This window comes from Acromyrmex echinatior, chromosome 6, assembly GCF_024713525.1.
Source record: "Acromyrmex echinatior isolate Ae372 chromosome 6, ASM2471352v2, whole genome shotgun sequence".
NCBI lineage: Eukaryota > Metazoa > Arthropoda > Insecta > Hymenoptera > Formicidae > Acromyrmex > Acromyrmex echinatior.
The window spans coordinates 6,221,069-6,240,000 of record NC_141857.1 but is presented as its reverse complement, the minus strand read 5'-3'; the positions used below and the strand labels follow the sequence as shown (position 1 = coordinate 6,240,000).

General features: G+C 35.7%; 1 protein-coding gene and 12 non-coding genes across 13 annotated transcripts; 2 read left to right on the top strand and 11 right to left on the bottom strand.

The window, feature by feature from the left end:
* The first annotated feature begins 6,290 nt into the window (after positions 1-6,290).
* Positions 6,291-6,381, top strand: TRNAY-GUA (transfer RNA tyrosine (anticodon GUA)). Its single transcript is given in 2 exon segments — positions 6,291-6,327; positions 6,346-6,381. It is a non-coding gene; the product is annotated as a tRNA-Tyr (tRNA).
* A 398-nt stretch (positions 6,382-6,779) lies between these two features.
* On the bottom strand, positions 6,780-6,851 carry TRNAQ-CUG (transfer RNA glutamine (anticodon CUG)). The gene has a single exon. It is a non-coding gene; the product is annotated as a tRNA-Gln (tRNA).
* Positions 6,852-6,946: 95 nt separating this feature from the next.
* On the bottom strand, positions 6,947-7,018 carry TRNAQ-CUG (transfer RNA glutamine (anticodon CUG)). The gene has a single exon. It is a non-coding gene; the product is annotated as a tRNA-Gln (tRNA).
* An 82-nt stretch (positions 7,019-7,100) lies between these two features.
* On the bottom strand, positions 7,101-7,172 carry TRNAQ-UUG (transfer RNA glutamine (anticodon UUG)). Its single transcript has one exon. It is a non-coding gene; the product is annotated as a tRNA-Gln (tRNA).
* A 78-nt stretch (positions 7,173-7,250) lies between these two features.
* Positions 7,251-7,322, bottom strand: TRNAQ-UUG (transfer RNA glutamine (anticodon UUG)). The gene has a single exon. It is a non-coding gene; the product is annotated as a tRNA-Gln (tRNA).
* A 78-nt stretch (positions 7,323-7,400) lies between these two features.
* Positions 7,401-7,472, bottom strand: TRNAQ-UUG (transfer RNA glutamine (anticodon UUG)). The gene has a single exon. It is a non-coding gene; the product is annotated as a tRNA-Gln (tRNA).
* Positions 7,473-7,550: 78 nt separating this feature from the next.
* Positions 7,551-7,622, bottom strand: TRNAQ-UUG (transfer RNA glutamine (anticodon UUG)). Its single transcript has one exon. It is a non-coding gene; the product is annotated as a tRNA-Gln (tRNA).
* Positions 7,623-7,700: 78 nt separating this feature from the next.
* On the bottom strand, positions 7,701-7,772 carry TRNAQ-UUG (transfer RNA glutamine (anticodon UUG)). The gene has a single exon. It is a non-coding gene; the product is annotated as a tRNA-Gln (tRNA).
* A 78-nt stretch (positions 7,773-7,850) lies between these two features.
* On the bottom strand, positions 7,851-7,922 carry TRNAQ-UUG (transfer RNA glutamine (anticodon UUG)). The gene has a single exon. It is a non-coding gene; the product is annotated as a tRNA-Gln (tRNA).
* A 78-nt stretch (positions 7,923-8,000) lies between these two features.
* On the bottom strand, positions 8,001-8,072 carry TRNAQ-UUG (transfer RNA glutamine (anticodon UUG)). Its single transcript has one exon. It is a non-coding gene; the product is annotated as a tRNA-Gln (tRNA).
* Positions 8,073-8,150: 78 nt separating this feature from the next.
* TRNAQ-UUG (transfer RNA glutamine (anticodon UUG)) lies at positions 8,151-8,222 on the bottom strand. Its single transcript has one exon. It is a non-coding gene; the product is annotated as a tRNA-Gln (tRNA).
* Positions 8,223-8,300: 78 nt separating this feature from the next.
* Positions 8,301-8,372, bottom strand: TRNAQ-UUG (transfer RNA glutamine (anticodon UUG)). Its single transcript has one exon. It is a non-coding gene; the product is annotated as a tRNA-Gln (tRNA).
* Positions 8,373-12,722: 4,350 nt separating this feature from the next.
* Positions 12,723-18,077, top strand: LOC105154125 (uncharacterized). Its single transcript, XM_087407142.1, has 9 exons — positions 12,723-15,050; positions 15,141-15,230; positions 15,500-15,562; positions 15,680-15,745; positions 15,828-15,869; positions 15,946-16,017; positions 16,093-16,202; positions 16,369-16,556; positions 16,946-18,077. Exons 1-9 carry the CDS (start codon positions 14,967-14,969, stop codon positions 17,146-17,148), a joined length of 918 nt encoding a protein of 305 aa, XP_087263268.1. The 5' UTR covers positions 12,723-14,966; the 3' UTR covers positions 17,149-18,077.
* Positions 18,078-18,932: the final 855 nt, after the last annotated feature.

The window sequence follows — 18,932 nt, the reverse complement described above, 5'->3', positions numbered from 1 at the left end:
TTTGGCATTTCAAATACAAAATATACCATATGACCTTCTTGAAATACAAAATACTAAATACATTTTGTATTGTATTTGAAATACAATTTGTACTTCAAATACTGTATTTCAAATACAAGTATTTAAAATGTGCCAGCCCTGTGTAGTATACATATTACATGTACACCAAATATAAATAAACTGCCTCTGCAATTATTAAGTGCATAAATAATATATTTACAAAGTGATAAGATATAATTTGCATCTTATCGTCTTATAATTATATTATTTACACACTAACAACCGCGAAAGCTCGTAAGTAATTTACTTATATTTGATTTACTCTTGGAACTTGGAATAAAGCTATTTTTATTTTAATTAAGCGTATACGTTACGTAAAATATACAGGACGTTTGGCATTATATCGGGTATTAGCGACAAGGAGCTACAGCTATGTGAAGCGTGTGCGAATCTCAACAGCGAGGATAAGCGATTCGACGCGAAGGAGGATGTCGGACTATACATTTTAAATGCGGATACGATACACTTTTTTCTCTCTCGTTAGGCGCTTTTTTTCGCCTGTTTCGTAAACACATGGAGATAGGTCTAATGGTGTACGTTTATGCCACCTCACGTGCTCGCCCGTCATCGCTCGGTTGTACAAACGTTTCTGCTTATACCGAATGCTATTATACTTGCTTCACGCGCTGATTGATTGAGTTAGCGCGTGATTGTTAGTTAATCATAACTAACCACTGAGTTCATTTACCATCATAGAAATATTTTACATATTTTTAATATACATAATACGTCGGATTGTATTTTACATATTTTTTTACAGATTTAAATTTTACAGATTTTTTATCTATCAGAATTCACAATCAAAATATGGATGGCACCTTTAAAGATGTTGTTTTCCTGTGGCTATTGTTTTCTTTGGATCGTGGTAGCTTATGGGAGACATAGATGTTAAATAGATTGATCATATTCCCATGGGCTAATCTGTCATATGATAATCATGGCAGCTGTCCTAATCAGGAGTAAATGACACGAATAAGTAATCGACGTTCATTAATCTCAGTGGATCCTCGTTTCGTGAACCAGATTCCCGCGGCGCGGTCGTATAGCGGATTCAACGTAGGTGACGGCAGACGACGGTGACATTTTCCTACGATCGTTACCGGAAGTTCATCAAGATGTGACAACGCTACCGTGAAACTCCTGCGCGCTCGTAAAATACTTTCCCAATTTAAATTTGAGCGCGACGATCCCCAGGAACTTTCCGGTTAACGAGCGGAACCCCGTAACTCAGACAGGCGATAAAATACTCCCCGTAATGATGGGACGTGTAATCGAGAATCACACGAGTTTTCATCCTGATATCCCGAAAATGCACTTTCAAAGAGATTTCGTCGAAGTTGAATCGATCGTTCCCCCGGCAAAGTGTCAATTGGTCAAATTTTTTTTTCAAAACTTTAAAAGCTATTTGTCGCAACTTTTTAATTTTTGATATTTTTGCATTAATGTACTATGAAAATATTGAAGAGTGCGTTTAAATTTTTTTAATCGTTACCGTTAATCTCGGCGTTACGAATGAAACTTTGAATTACTCGCGTACGATATAAAGTATTATTTCGAATCTAAATTAATAATCCCGAGATTGAAGTGGTTACTTATTGCAGCGATAGCTGGTTTAAAAGTTGTATATCTCGATACTGCCAGCTAGTGTAACGTGGCACGCGGGAATAAAAGTTACGTAGCAATAAATTAAGGAGATTTATGCATCCTTCCGCAATGTCGGATTTATCGCGCTTTATACTCTTCCAGTGGAGCTTAACTGATCGACAATGTCGAGCTTACTTGGCGAATATGTCGTATTCAGTATGTACTTTCGAAAGATTTCGTATAATCGTCCTCGAAACTTGGTGGTTCTAAAGTCTGCTTTATCTGCGAGATAATGTACGAATTGTCGTATATAGTTTTCCTTCGAGGAAGAACAGAAAGAATAGACAGAAAATGACATTAAATAGCTATCAGATAGAATTCGTGAAAGAGAGATTGAACTATAATAACAGTAATGGGATTTAATAATAAAATGGCACTGTATATTATGATTATTATAGAATGTTGATTAAGATAAGAACTATTATGATGTCACGACCATACTAATTGTTAAATTCATGATGTGAAGTGAACCCAATTTGAGTTATTTTTAATCATTTCTGTAGGTTGCCACTACTTCTATTCAACACATCGTTAATTTAACCAAAACAATGACGTTAAATAATTTAATTTTAAGAAAATGTATTAAATTTCACTCAAATTTATTATTTACTAAATGCATATGTTAATATGGACGTTGTTTACTTTGAATCTAATTATAGAAACGGATTGATTTATATTTTAATACAGATGAAGTTAAAAATAACAAAATGTTTAACTTAAGGAATTAGATTACTATTATTCTTCTTGATATCTAACAGTGTACTCTTCGTGAAATTTATTTTGTACTTATAACTGTTTTTACAGCTAAAGGACTGTAAAGTTCTCCAATTCTCTGCGTTTTAATCCATGAGATAATGTCGTATAGTCATTCTGAGAATAGATCATTCTGAGGAAAGACGAGATAGGAGGACAAAGCGCGATTAAATAGCTATCGTAGATATTCGATATCCGTGAATGAGAAGATTGAATTAGCGATATCGAGATTAATTAAAGTCCAGTAGTGAGACTAGGTTATTACAAGATTGTATGATTGATTGAAAGAACATTATATGATTATTACAAGAGGATGTTTTCAACATTATAATCGAACTTAATTGTGGCACCATCTGATATGATGTGTCATGAACCATGCAAAAGCAGCAATTGAGTTTGGAATGTGTTCAAATTTGATTACATTAAGAGCTTCCGCTGCTCTCAGCGGAATTTATTCTCTGTATCTCTCTTTTGTTATTCATAGTTTCAAATTTCATTGTAACACACTGCGATATGCTAATGCAAACGATCTCAAACATTCCATTATTTGAATTGTAATGTATGTCTATGTGTACTTTGGAGAGCTCTTATAACTGTCTTCGCAACTAAATGGCTGTAAAGCTATATCCAACTCCCTACGTTCTTATCCGCAAGATAATACGTCGCTGGTCGTCCCAGCGATGGATTACCGGTCTTTCTCTTTACAAATTCAAACGGGAAAGAACGGCGCACGCGATGGCAGAAACGCATTAAGTAGCGAGTCGATTGGATAACAAACATTTTATCGCGTTTAATTTTGAGAGTGAGCGCCTCCTCGACGTTAAACTTTAACAGCTTCTTTGGCAATAAATAATATTATGCACGCGAGCGGGGAAGAGCCCGCGGGCGAGTTGAGCCGCGGGCAATTAAATAAAATGTGATACCGTTCGAGTTATGACGGGAATCTTTATAGCTTATGGCCGCGGCGTAACTCCTTAAATCCGGGGGGTATAAAGTAACTTCGCCGTTTATACATCCGTTTATACACGAAACGCGTATTCAACTTCTTGCACGTTGTCTCGAGGCGATTCCATTATAAACACGCACTGAAATACGAACTCCAGAGTGCCTTTTATAAAATCTCGAGAGGGCTCGAAATCCTGAAGAGAGTGAGAAAATCTGTAACGCAAGTAAACTAGAATATATACTAGTACATACTATATGTAGTAGCAAATGAAAATCAATAAAGTTTCCATTTGCAAAGCGTTGCAATAGCAATGGATTTTATCTCGTATAATCGTCGAGAAACTTTAAATCCAACAAGGTAGCCAGTTTCTTGAGCCAATTTCCCCGTAAAACCTCGATATCTAAGATTTACGCGCGACGCGTCAATTACAAGGTGTTTTATTACAGTCACCAGAACGCGGTATAATCAAACCGCCTTCGCGATTTCGCGACACTCCCTCGAAATATTTTATGTCGTAAAAATCTTGAGCGAGAGAGATAGGGAGATCGATTTCGGCTTTAAATAAGACGAAAAATTTGTTTTATATATATCGAAAACGCGTGTCGCGTAAAAGCGACCCGCTTCGTAAAAAGAATCTCTCGGAGACGGTACCGGAAATGGCGTACTTCTTCGTATCGAATGATCACTGAAAGATGCGTGTACCCTGATACTTCACTCGTGTACAATGTCGCGACTTAACTGCCCCTAAAAATTGTTTGTCTAGGCGACGCTTTAAAGACGCAGCTTATACGATCCATCCTGGCGGCGCTTTTAGCCGGTCCATCTCCCGCTCGTTGCTATCATTGTTTAAAGATGGACTTTAAAGCACGGGATATTGCACAGCGATAAAGTTGTCCACGACAAAACGGAGATACGTGCGTGTATAAAAGATAGAACGTTTCCCTCCGTTCTTTAAATAATCTAACTTTTCTTTAAATAATTCAAGGGCTATTTCAGAATTTACGAGATCTAAATTTTGTCAGTATTTGCACAAGTATTTGCTAGAATATTGCATTCGCTCGGATTCGAATACCCGAGATGCACTTATTCGATATTCCAGAATTTTGCATTTGCAATAAGAACACTTGAGAGACCTCTCGCCGATGAAAAATCACGCTCTCGATCTGCAACATCGTACTCTATGAATTCCTAACCAATATTGCTTAATAACGAGGTCAAACCTTAAATGACGTTCGTGAAATTGGGCAAATGCGGAGAAATCTGCTATTCTTGCAAGAGCTGCGCACAATGGCTTACATAATTCTTGGCGCCTTCTACAAGGGGGAATCAACTTGAGATTTTCCCGACGTCGTGAAAACTATCTCGTGAACCGGGAACACGTTTCTCTCCACGAATCCCTCATTAAACATTCGTCTCTCATTAAACCAGAGTGCGATCTAGAACCTTAATTCGGCGATGAGGAGTAATTAAGCGACGCGGTGGGAGGACGCGAGGTGGTGGAGGCACTTTGTTTCGCCGTAAACCGAGTTTAATGACTTCATGTAAAAATACCCCATCGGTTTTACGATGGCTCACCCCTTCCCACGGGGTCTTCGTTTTCCTTCTGGGGACGTCTTCTTCGTCTACGACCATAATTTTATAGTTTTATGTAAACTGTATCGAGCCATGAAGCACAGGCGTCTACGACGCTTTGATGGTGATTGGCGTGCACGATGAGATATATAGGATTCTCCGGAGGCTAGTGTTTCCCAAACGAAGAGGACAGAATATATAAGCACGTGCTTTGTTGAAAGTATTGTTTAGAAAAAGTACAGAGACCAAAATTTAATTGCCTCACTTTTGCCACAACAATCATCAAACTTTTTGTTTTATTATTTACATTTAAAAATTTTGTTTGAAACGTTTTCAATGTTTACATTTCTTTGCCGTAAGGATTTTTAACATCTAGATAAATTAATTATATATTTTCTTTCTCTTAATTAAGAGAGACAGAGAGAGAAAATATAAAAATGTTATTTAATTTTTTTTTTATTTTAAAAGAATAATGGCTCTTGAAAATGTTTACGAGTTTGTGTAACGCTATTTTATATATAGCCGAATAATATAAAGTTTTAAGCTACTTTCCATACAAATATTTTGACACTGTAATTCTTTGCCCTGCTATCTAAAGCTATTGTTGTTGTTGTTGTTGTTATTATTATTATTATTATTGTTATTATTATTATTATTATTATTATTATTATTATTATTATTATTATTATTATTATTATTATTATTATTATTATTATTATTATTAAGATCAAAACTGCATAAATACGTGATAACTGTCGTATCGTAACATAATGCAATACCAGATCAATTTATTGAAATTTGCAGGATGAGACATTTGCAGGATGGTATGAAGTATTATCTGCAAATATTTTGAATCATCATATTTCTCTCTGTTTTTCTTTATTTTCTTTTTTTTCTTTTCTTTTTATATCTTTGTACATGTTCGATAGCAAGCAATCAATAAGAGATAATAAATATTAAATTTTATTACTCGTACAGAATTTTTATTTCTAAAATGAATTACTTCGTTGAAGTAATAAATAGAAGAATAAATAGAATTCTTAGCTACTAATGTTATTAATATTAGAAAAAAAATTAGATAAACTTTACATCTATTATCATAATGTTTTATTATTTATACTATATATTCTAATAATATATATATTTTATATATTATAAAAGTAGAAATATATATTATTAATTAAATTATTTAATTATAATTATTTTGTATTTAAATAAATAGTGACGTGTGTTTATGATTTCTTACAATTCCTGTAATATATACAGTAAATGCAGTAATGGTTGAAGTAACAATTTGAGCACGTTCGTCCTCAAGCCTTCGATAGCTCAGTTGGTAGAGCGGTGGACTGTAGTCGTTGTTTGTAAGAGGAATCCATAGGTCGCTGGTTCGAATCCGGCTCGAAGGAATTTTTTTGCTCTGAATTTTTTTCAATATTTTCTTTTTATGTGTTAACCCGAATTGTGTATTGCTCTAAACTTAAATGTTCATATATAATAAATAAATAAAGAAAATATTAATACAGCTATAGTATTAAGCTACTAGAGTATATGGATGTATATAAGATTGCATTGACATATCTTTGAATGAAATTAAGCTATTATTTAATTAAATATGAATATAATTAATATTTTGCTCATCTCTAATTTTTTCAAACTTTTAACAAGTAAAATTAAAATAGATTCTTCTCATAGTTTTCTCTTAATAAATATTAATTTGCTTAAAAGATTTACATTGAAATATTTGAGAACATTTTTTCAAGTCCATTTTCAACCAACATAAAAAAAATTCTTATTGCAAAAATATAGGTTCCACCGAGATTTGAACTCGGATCGCTGGATTCAGAGTCCAGAGTGCTAACCATTACACCATGGAACCTTTTATTATACGAGCTTTTATTAATACTCCCATGTTGAATTCCTGTTATTTGAAATTTTAATAAAAATTTCGTCAATTTAGTATGCAAAATTTTAAGGTTCCACCGAGATTTGAACTCGGATCGCTGGATTCAGAGTCCAGAGTGCTGACCATTACACCATGGAACCTTCACTTTTGTTGTTAATTTTATTTTTGTATAACTGGTCCATAATTAATATTTTTAATAATAAAAACTTTGAATCAAAATGAAGGTTCCGCCGAGATTTGAATTCGGATCGCTGGATTCAAAGTCCAGAGTGCTGACCATTACACTACGGAACCTCTGCTTATTGCTCATTTGTATGTTGTAAAATTGTAAACTTTTGGCATTTATGCAATAATAATTTCATGCAAAAATGAAGGTTCCGCCGAGATTTGAACTCGGATCGCTGGATTCAAAGTCCAGAGTGCTGACCATTACACTACGGAACCTCTGCTTATTGCTCATTTGTATGTTGTAAAATTGTAAACTTTTGGCATTTATGCAATAATAATTTCATGCAAAAATGAAGGTTCCGCCGAGATTTGAACTCGGATCGCTGGATTCAAAGTCCAGAGTGCTGACCATTACACTACGGAACCTCTGCTTACTGCTCATTTGTATGTTGTAAAATTGTAAACTTTTGGCATTTATGCAATAATAATTTCATGCAAAAATGAAGGTTCCGCCGAGATTTGAACTCAGATCGCTGGATTCAAAGTCCAGAGTGCTGACCATTACACCACGGAACCTCTGTTTATTACTCATTTGTATGTTGTAAAATTGTAAACTTTTGGCATTTATGCAATAATAATTTTGTGCAAAAATGAAGGTTCCGCCGAGATTTGAACTCAGATCGCTGGATTCAAAGTCCAGAGTGCTGACCATTACACCACGGAACCTCTGCTTACTGCTCATTTGTATGTTGTAAAATTGTAAACTTTTGGCATTTATGCAATAATAATTTTGTGCAAAAATGAAGGTTCCGCCGAGATTTGAACTCAGATCGCTGGATTCAAAGTCCAGAGTGCTGACCATTACACCACGGAACCTCTGTTTATTACTCATTTGTATGTTGTAAAATTGTAAACTTTTGGCATTTATGCAATAATAATTTTGTGCAAAAATGAAGGTTCCGCCGAGATTTGAACTCAGATCGCTGGATTCAAAGTCCAGAGTGCTGACCATTACACCACGGAACCTCTGTTTATTACTCATTTGTATGTTGTAAAATTGTAAACTTTTGGCATTTATGCAATAATAATTTTGTGCAAAAATGAAGGTTCCGCCGAGATTTGAACTCAGATCGCTGGATTCAAAGTCCAGAGTGCTGACCATTACACCACGGAACCTCTGCTTACTGCTCATTTGTATGTTGTAAAGTTGTAAACTTTTGGCATATATGCAATAATAATTTTGTGCAAAAATGAAGGTTCCGCCGAGATTTGAACTCAGATCGCTGGATTCAAAGTCCAGAGTGCTGACCATTACACCACGGAACCTCTGCTTACTGCTCATTTGTATGTTGTAAAGTTGTAAACTTTTGGCATTTATGCAATAATAATTTCATGCAAAAATGAAGGTTCCGCCGAGATTTGAACTCGTATCGCTGGATTCAAAGTCCAGAGTACTGACCATTACACCACGGAATCTTTTTTTATTGCTCATTTGCATATTGTAAAGTTGCTATTTTTGTAATAATAATTTACAAGAACCTCTTTATAGAACCTCTTATTTATATCTTTGTTATCAACTTATTACGCATATTTTATCGAATCGTAAGTGTGGTGCAAAATAAAATCTGTTGATTTGAATTCAAATCAGAGTCAGAAATGGATTCATACTATGAATCCTTGATCGGTGATGCTGTTTCAGATTTATTGCTTCAATATACACATATATATATATATGTGCGTGAGTGTGTATTTAAAACATAATTATCAAAAGTAGACACAAATATACAAAGTAAATGAATTATAAAAACAGTTCACAGAAATAAACAACTTTAATACAGTAAATTATTTTGTTCATTTTCAAATCATCTCTGCTACAACATGGACTGAGACCCATGTCCCTTAAACACTATTAAGAGTAGTCCAATTCTCCACAACGGTTTCATAGTTCGTGACCAGACGAAAACAATTAATCAGGAACGCACGCGTGCGGTCCTTTGGCCGACGGTCTTGCGGAAACCACTCAAATTAATTTCAAGTCACAGCATATTCTTCGATTTGACATGCTTTCGAGTGACGTCCAATCAGAGCCACCCCACACGCACGCGTGTACACAGCGTATACACAAGAACGACAGCCGATCCACCCTCTCCGCTCGCGCGCGCAAACCGGAATTCGACAACACCCCCGAGATTCCATTTCTGTTATACTTTTCGTACAATACTTCTCCTTACGGTTCGCTAATCCTTGACTGACAGGATACCCGTGACACTTGCGTGCGGGACAATCGGGGGTACCATAAACGCAGCGTGCTGTAACGCACAGTGGGTCCACAGTAGGTGCGGCAACATCGTACGGGATGACAGCCGAGTGAGCAAGTGCCATTGTGAAATCACTTTTAGATTCAATTTCGGAGATGATTCAGAACGATGGTACGATGCGACTCTCAAATCACTTTGCGCTTTTTTTTTATCTTCCAATTATTGACGATGCGATAAACGTGATGGAAATACTATGATCTCATTTAGCTTTATTTAGCCATTTGTTTATATTGACAAACAATATATTAATTGTATCTATTAAATTATATGTATCGTCGTTTATTATTGAAAACCCTAATTAAGTTTATTTTATTCTAATATCATACTATAGTTTAGTAAACTTTAGTTACATACATAACATAATTTTAATTTTAATTACATAATTACGTTAATAATTTATTTGAAATGCGATGCTAGATTATTATGAGTTATACGAGCTAAAATAAATAAATTATCTTTTTCTTAATTAGAGAAGGATTCGACTGCTCTTTTTTCAATCAACCAATACAGGCAGGATGCTCGATTTATTTATATTCCATTCTATCTTACAACTTTATTTTCTCGCCACGTTTGTTCAGCTAGTCCTGCGCGCAATAATTCTCTAAGGGTAGTACGACCGCGTACGATCCCGATCTACGATTACATCTTTATGGTTTTATAACGGTTTGTGCATAAGGGATTCTCTTTTTTTAAATCCCTCCGTTCGATTGAAGGAAAGAACACGGGAATATCGTATTTCCGCGAGATACTTCCCTCGGTTTCTCTTACCCTTGTGCAAATTCGCTTTATCGCCGTAGAAAGCCTCGCGCCCCTTCGTACCGACACGGGAAGACTTCGTATGTACACTTATTTCACGCTCGGTGGGACAACAAGACTCGAAGGGAACATCCTTCTCTCTTCATGAAGTACGCCAAATCGAAGAAAGTCGAAGTGGAATATCTTTCGATGCACGAACCGTGATAAATTTGAGCGGTAATATACTTTCGAAAATGGATAAAAGAGACTTTAAAATCTGGAAGAGTGGAGATTTTAAAAATGTATAACAAAGAGACTTCAAAATTTAAAATAACAGCTGTGTTCAGATGACGAAGCAGCTCAGTGAGCACTCAGTGAATCTTTAATATTATCGGTGTTTCTACACTTATTTAGATCCAGCGAAAAATTGAAGGCAAGAACATAATCATTAAAAAATCGCTGAGTACTTACTGTGCTGCTTTCTATTTGTCTGCTGAAAACGCAGCTATCATTTAAAAAAGTAACTCTAGAAATCATATACATATTATAAAGATAGATACGCCAAGTAATTCCATATAAAAATGTCGCATTTAAAAAATCTGCTTTATTATTTTGCTATGTTTTTTTTTTTCAAAATGAGATCATATTTATTTAAATAGTAATTTTGAGACTATAACTGTATACTTTTTATTAGATTCGTATAGAGAGAGAATTATTATCAATTATTTTTATTAAAATAAATTTCTTTTTTTCTCTCTCCGAATAATGTTCTGATTTCCTAATAAAATAGTGATATAAAAATTTTATTAAATTTAGTTCGCATTCCTATGTTGTGCGCACTAATTCCTGTCTAGCAAGTCTTTTATCTTTTAATAATACTTTACGAGTTTGCTAGAATCAAAATACTTCACATCGTACGTTATCTCGTACATTTAGAATGACATCAAAGTACAGTGACGTAAGCGCTCGGTGACAGAAGATGCATTTCGTCGTAAAAGGCCAGCTCAAGAGACTCCGTCGTCGTTACGTTTTTCTCTTTTTCACTAATGAATTCTTCACTCGAACGAATAATTGGTATCTCGCATTATCTTCAATCAACGCAACTGTCCTCGCGCGGATCTCACACACGAGACGAGGAAGACTGTGGTACCGGTGAAAGTAGAGCTGAAACCGCAGCGAGGTTGGGTGGGAGATGTTGGGAAACGGTAGCGAAAAGTGCATCAGTATGGGGGCTTTGCTGATTTACGAGGAGTCGTTGCTAGGAGAGCATTAATATCCGTGACGGAATATTAAACCGCGAGCGTCAATGGGTAGATCTTCAAAGGGATTTTCAGGGTGTCAGAGACGAGGAAGGGTATGAGAGAGAGAGAGAGAGAGAGAGGGCTGCGTCCCCGCAAGATTATGAGATTCTCGTTAAGTGTCATGTGTAAAGAGTTCTTTCATACGCGGCTAAGCCAACCCCTGGCGTTGCTCGTGAAATACCGTCAGATAAAGGTGACATGAAAATTTATCGAACGTGCGGGGTTTTCAGAGATTCGCTTTAAACTCCTCCCCCAATCCTCCTCCGCTCTGATGTCCTGTGTACGATGAAATGTAAGCTGGCTTACTCTGCCAGCGGTTTTACCAGTAAGCGAAAGAAGAGAAAATTGCGCGAATGAATGCGACTCGGGGCTAAGTTTAAAAAAGCGTTCATTTCATGTGGAATTACTGTGAAATTTTTATCACATTTCTTTAATAGAATTTTCGTAGACTTTACATAATGATGCATTTATACAAAAGCAACCAAATCCGATCCCATTTGATCGTATATTAGTTTTGCTTCTCGTGATCTTCATTGCATCTTATTTAACTGTTTCGGTCGAATATCGTTTTTTTTTGATAATTTCTATATCTAATAAGAAAATTAAATCCAATTGAACGTGACACTGTAGTGGAAATTTTCTCTTCACGTTAAACAAGAATCAGTGACTTTATCCGAAACACGAATGGAGCACGGAAAAAGACGGTTAAGATAATGAGATAAGAGAAGCGGACGTGGGATCGGTTCCGGTAATAACGAGGGAGCATTTTTATAACGAGGATCGACGTCGACCGCTTTCTCCTGGGGGAAAGAAGCGAGACGTTCCTTGCTCGCGTTCCCCATCGTGTACCCTGCCACGTTCCGTCCCTTCGGCGCCGCGTCGGTCGCGGGCGGGAGCGGACTTAATTATCTAATTAATTAACCTCAATCAGAACGATGAGTAATTTCTCGCTCGGGTGACGCCTTTGCCGCCGAGACTTTCTCGTCGCGTTGACTGCGGGGAGCGAATTACGGATGAGCTCACGGCAAATCGATTATGTCCCGATGCTGACGTTCCGAAACGGTGTGTCTCCGCCGTAGTAGTTCGCACACAAGAGAGGGTGAGCTTCTCTTGCCAGGATCCACGATCCTCCTGGCGATATCCTGCTCTAGGTGGCCGACCAATTTTCCTCCCCCGTGCCTCGCGTCCGCCTTTATCTTTGGCGCTTTACGCCGATCGCACGATAACTCGCTCGTGAAGGGCGATCGTGGTCGTTCGTCCTTCGTGCGGAGTTCAGCGCGGTGAGGCTTGGGTTAATTCGGGGGATTTTGGGTAAAGAAGATAAATGAATGTCCTTGCGAATCGCGATTGACCTTTATTTTGATTATATTCCTATATAGTATGTTTAAAAGAAGAAATAAATATCATATTCAGCTAAAAATGGTATTGAATGAATAATAGCTATGGAAATAATAGATATGGAAAATCAATGCGGATGAGTTGTTTCGATGGAAACAATTATTTAATCATTCCGAAATCAAATGTCGCAAGTTCTAGTATCGTGTTTATTTAACCATTTAAATTCCTGAACAAACTGATTCCCCCCCTCGCAAAATAATAACGAACCTTTCGTGGTGGGCTCTCAATTTCTATTCTAATATATCTCAGGTCGCTTTTCAATCCCGTCTTTTCTCTCCGACAAAAGCACCCCCGAAGATACCATCCAGCTGCACCCTGCGCGGCACCGCCCCCAATGTGTAACTGACGTTTTTGACGCGTCAAGTGGTTCCATCGCGCTTCTACCTCGAGGGTCGATGCGTTTATCGGCTACTGTTTTACATAAACATCCCCGGGAGGGTGATGGATCGGTGAGAGTGAACCTGTGGACGTCGCGCATTGCGACGGGGCGTAAACGCATCGCGGAGATTCCTCTAAGTGATCTCAAGTGTTTTCGTAGTTGATTCGGCTTCTCTCACGTACTGATATTCACCATCCCGCGTCCGCTCGAAGCTTTTTAAGCTCCGTTTAACCCTGGCCTCGGGGCCCATCTAACTTCGGTATTTAGTTAGTCAACCCTGCCCGCGAGGCGTCATGGGAAACGACAAGTGGCTCAGTCTCGCCCTAGCTAGAGTCTGCCGATGCTCGAGCATATCACCGGCTGTGTACATATTCAGGCGTACATCACGCTGACGCGCATGTGTGCGGTTTGTCGCTGCATGCCGAGCGGCCTATATGCCTTTCATGTGATAATCCTTGTGTATTTAATCGGAGGACGTCGATGGAGCCGACTCGGTGCTTGACGCAAAAAGCAAACGATCCCTCGTGGATTAGTTCATAATTTGCTTTGAGCGGAGGGCAGAATGGAGGAGAGAGAGAGAGAGAGCACTCGAATGTGGCGAACGCGACTTTCAACGAGTGTTTATTTAACAGTTTAGATTTTTCCTCCTCTCGACTTTGATTTCTGCCGCTTTTCGATAGTTAGGAGATAGTTACTCTTGGATTTGTTTCAAGTTTTCGTTAAATATACATTTTAGATGTCGGTATCAAATCGGTGACGAAAGTGCCTGCATATAGCGTAAAGTTGGATTTAATATCTATGCCATTATCTCGCGGATCCGAGTTGAAGCCGCGGAATAGCACGTAATAATTTTAATGATGATGACGTAGCGGTGCTGATGTTTGAAATTTTGGTTCGTAAAATTATAAAGCTCGTCGTTTACAGCAAAACTGTAGTTCGCAACGAGCTGCTCGCATAATATTTAAAATCCTCGTAAATGAGTATTGCGTTGTACAAAAAAAAATAGATTATAGATTGCATTTCAAGCTGTTATATGTATTTAAGTATGATAAGCATTAGGGACAGTTCGAGAATGTAATACTTATAATAATAGCAGATTATGACAATGATAAGGATAATTATGACCCCTATGCGTTCTCTGCGCTGTCGCACTTCCTATCACTTATCGAAATTACTCTCTCTTATCGCGGGAATTATTCGTACCACTCGTGTTGCAACCTCTGCAATCGATAAACCTCTGCGGCTATATGAAGTCACCTGCTTCAACATGCGCTTTCGCGCCTTAATTATGTTTATATGAAGGAGATTACATTATCGCGATCCCGCGAGGTGTTATTATACGAGCCCACGCGGGGGAGATAATATCCCGACAAGGAAGCTTTTCAGAAGCTACGATACTAATGCATAAAATATCGCAATTTGAAAGCCTTTAAATGCAAAGTGTCAAAAGATTTAAATTGAGAATGTTTTAGAATGGTAGCTTTATTAGTATGACTTTTTTTAAAAATTTAAGCAATTCTTATTAAGAAGTACTCATCGTGCCACAGTATTTGTTAATAAAGTTTTTGATGAAGAGCGTTTTGTTCCACGAAGTTTGGCACAGCTTTCTGCGACATTCCACTATTAACTCGAATGGCGGATATAAATGAGACACGTTCACACGATGCTGTCAAATCGTCCGGAAATTCTCGTTCCACGTCTTATCGCTCGATTTTCACGTTTGTTGGTGTGCTTGAGTTTCTCCGATTTTTGTAACTCTTTACTTTGCTAATGGATTGCGCTCTCGAGAATGTTCTCGCAAAGATCGTGCTATGTCTCCCAACTATCGAGATCACATCCAATTTTGAAGTTTATTGATATTTATGATCGTCAGGTAACCTCCTTAAATCAGTGTTAAAACTAAATAATTTTATCATGATAATTGCTTTCGATAATTTTTTTCTATCACTATTTATATTTGCAGTCATTTATACGAGTATACGTTTTGGATAACTTTTATGTGTGTATCTTGATGTATATTTTGTTCTACATAGCACTATGGTATGCTAATAACGTAAGTAGTCCGCATAATAAATTATGATTACAAAAGCAAGAAACAAGATATATAATTAATATACATTTTTCTCAATCTTACTATTCCATACTTTTTACTCGTCCTATGAATATCAATTAATTATACTTTAAAATAAATTTAAAAACTAATGTGAGTGTAAGTAATTCAAAGTTAATATATACATATATTTTGTATGAAAAAAATAATGTTCTGATTCTTTCTAAACTTCTAATTAATTTTGATATATTTTTTATACAATTGTTTCCAAGATAATAAAGCGAATTGAAAGATCAAATCGGGAGATGTCAACAATAGTTGCAGAAAACAAGATGGTCAGTTCTATTTTATTTATAAAATTTATATACTCATTCAAGATCGATTTTCTTTTTACATAGTTATAATCAATATTGTCATATTTATGCACTCTTTTTATCAAGAATTCTTTTTAGAAATTAGACAGATTGGTTTTGTTAAAAAACAAGAAGGCGGAATTCGAGGATGCAATCGTAAAAACAGTTAGCAATATTTCAATATATTTTTCCTTTTTATTTTTATGATAATATCTATATGTAATTATTAAAGGCATTTACTTTATAGACAGATGCTCAAAAAGAGACTACAAAATACTTAGAAGATGAAGTAAGTTTAAAAGTGAATCGTGTATGCATAAAAAAAATGTTTAATGTTTAATCATAACTATCGAATTATTATTCAGGTGAACAGGCTTAGCACAGAATTAATTACAACATCCAATAAAATTACTGAATTGGAAAAAGTTGTTGAAAAAGTAATGGTCGTCTTTCGATGTCTATTCTGTTGTTAATCGTTTTTACCAGCTTCAGTAATTGTTATTAAATCGTAGATGGTTTTTAGTACAAATATCCGGACAAATTCCTTAGCTCAGCCAATGCTATCGAGGGCGAATGTCCAAAAGAATTCGAAAGAGTCACGACTTCGTTCGAGAAATTCAAGGTAAATTAAATTATTACTTGTTATGAACATATTTTAGAACATTAAAGAACAATAAAAAAAAACAAACAATATTAAATGAAAATATTAATAAAAGAAATTAATAACTGATTGCTGAAAAATATTACGAACATTTGTTAATTTTGCTATTTGTTAATATTAATTTAAGATTCTCGAACCGTCATTTCCACCAACTGTACCACCGGAACCTCCGCCTCGGAAGTATGGGATCTTTGTCAGTAGACCGCCTGGGCGGAGAGCGTCGTCTGCAACTGCACCTGCGACTCCGCCGCCAAAAATCGGATTCAAATAACAGCGCCTCTGCAGAAGCTTCTTCCGAATCTGTTAATCGATATCGTAAGACGTTAATTACACCATAATAATGTTAACAATCTTCAAATATTTATGAATAAACTGTTTGATTATTGTTTTGCTTGCTAAAAAATTATGAAAACAGAAAAGTGTGAGAAAAAAAATGTATATATTTATTTAGTTTATGAAATTCAGAATGTGTTGACCTAGAATTCAAGTATCTGCAATTACAATTTTTAATACATTGTGTTTTCCACATGAGAACTGAATACCAGCCTTATCACCTGTTTCTTTTATATATCTCATTTCATATTAGATTTTCACATCTCATTCTTCTAGCTTAAATTTTTTTAATTGCATTATAAAATAAAATTTCTGCATATTTTCGAAATATACTTTTAAATCGACTTAATTTCACGGTTTCTATTTTATAGCTACCAATAAACTTCTTTCGCGATATAATTATCACGATGGTGATCGAAAAAGACATCTTAAATGGCTATATACGAAGACACACTCGAGACACTCTTCATGTTGCAACATGCATAAGATTCATATGGATTCTTTAAAAAATGTTACACCTTTTACTAAATCACTATTAGGATTGGCTACTATCTTTCTCCGTGGACATCCGTAAAAATAGGATATTCGAATACATTAGTGACTCAAAGACAAATTCCGTAATTTTATTTGACATTTTTATTTTTGCTTTTAAACCGTCATTAATGAAACTATGCTATAAATTATGTAATTTTAATACTTTAATATTTATTCTTATAATATTGTACATTATTATGACTATAAAAATTATAAATAAAATTGTAATAATCACACAATAAATACGTATTCTTATTATTCGTATTTTAATTTCTTTTCTTAGATACTAATTCAAGCTTTAATTAAAATATTACAAACGAAAGCTTTACTGCGATTGCAATAAACATTACATTAATGTTTTCGCTGTTACGTTTTTTTACTGAACGCTAATACTTCATATCATCAATAAGATTAAACTGTTTATCAACTTAATTTGATAATTACATATTCCAGCTTCACTCTAAAATTATGTTTTAAGATTGACAAATAATCGGTGCTTGGTTTATTTGAAATGGAAATTTTCTTTTTTTTACTTCAACAAACAGTTATTTACATACATGTTGTACGCAATAGATATAAAATTATGCGCACACGAGAGATAAATATTTTATTAAGATGATTGAAAAAAATGTGTGTAATTTTTTCCTTTTTTTTTTGGAATAATACCTTTTTATTTCATGGATATTTCTTATATATAAAATTTATATTCCTAATATCTTAGACTTAGATTTTAAAATAAGTCGATATTAATTATGCGAATTATATTTGCATTCACATAAAAAAACGTGAAAAATGGTAATCTTGAACAAAATGAATATTTATGAAAATGCTGCGGAAGATACTCTGTAACATTTAACAAACTACACAAATAAGTAAAGAGAACAATATTTGATAAGTTTTGGTGCCTATATAATAAGGGTAGTATGAATTTTTGCAATTTCACATAAATTGAATTATTTTGTGATATTATTAATTAATTTGTGATATAACATACCAGCTTGATCAAAAAGTTTCCGGAAGAGACCACCAGGTGATGCTCTGAGTCAGCTGATTTGAGTTCTTTTTTTTGGCTAGGTTGCCACATCTATCATTGACATTTCCATCAAATTTGATCGCCATAGCTTGACATTTGTAAAAATTACGCCGTCTTGAGTACATCTACCTCTGCGCGTGTTTTCGATTTTTTACAGTTTTAAAAATGGAGTTGAATTTGCAACAACGAGTTTGTATTAAATTTTGCGTTAAAAATGGATTCAATGGTGCGAAAACCTTGGAAATGTTGGGAAACTGTTTCGGCAGTGATGTTCTAAAGAAAACAACCGTTTACGAGTGGCATGAACGCTTCAGAAGTGGTCGTGAATCCGTCGAGGAATCAGTCGAAAAAGAAAGCGATGCTCACAGTTTTCATGGATTACAACGGTATTGTATATCACGAATTTTTGTCAGAAGGTCAGACAGTTAATAAGGAGTATTATTTGGGCGTTATGAGACGTTTGCATGAAGCAATTCGCCAAAAAAGAAAGGATTTGTGGGTAAACAACTCGTGGATTTTGCACCATGATAACGCACCGTCGCACAGTGCCATCATTATCCGTGAATTTTTGGTCAAGAACAAAACGAATACCATCCAACAGCCATCGAATTCACCCGATATGGCTCCCTGCGATTTTTTTCTGTTCGATCGAGTCAAAAAACCACTGCGGGGAAACAGCGCGTTTTAACAGCCGAAAGGAGATAATGGAAAAATCGAAGACGGCTCTGACCAATAATAGAGTTCCAGAAATGTTTCGAGAGCTGGATCAAGCGCTGGCATAAGTGCGTTGC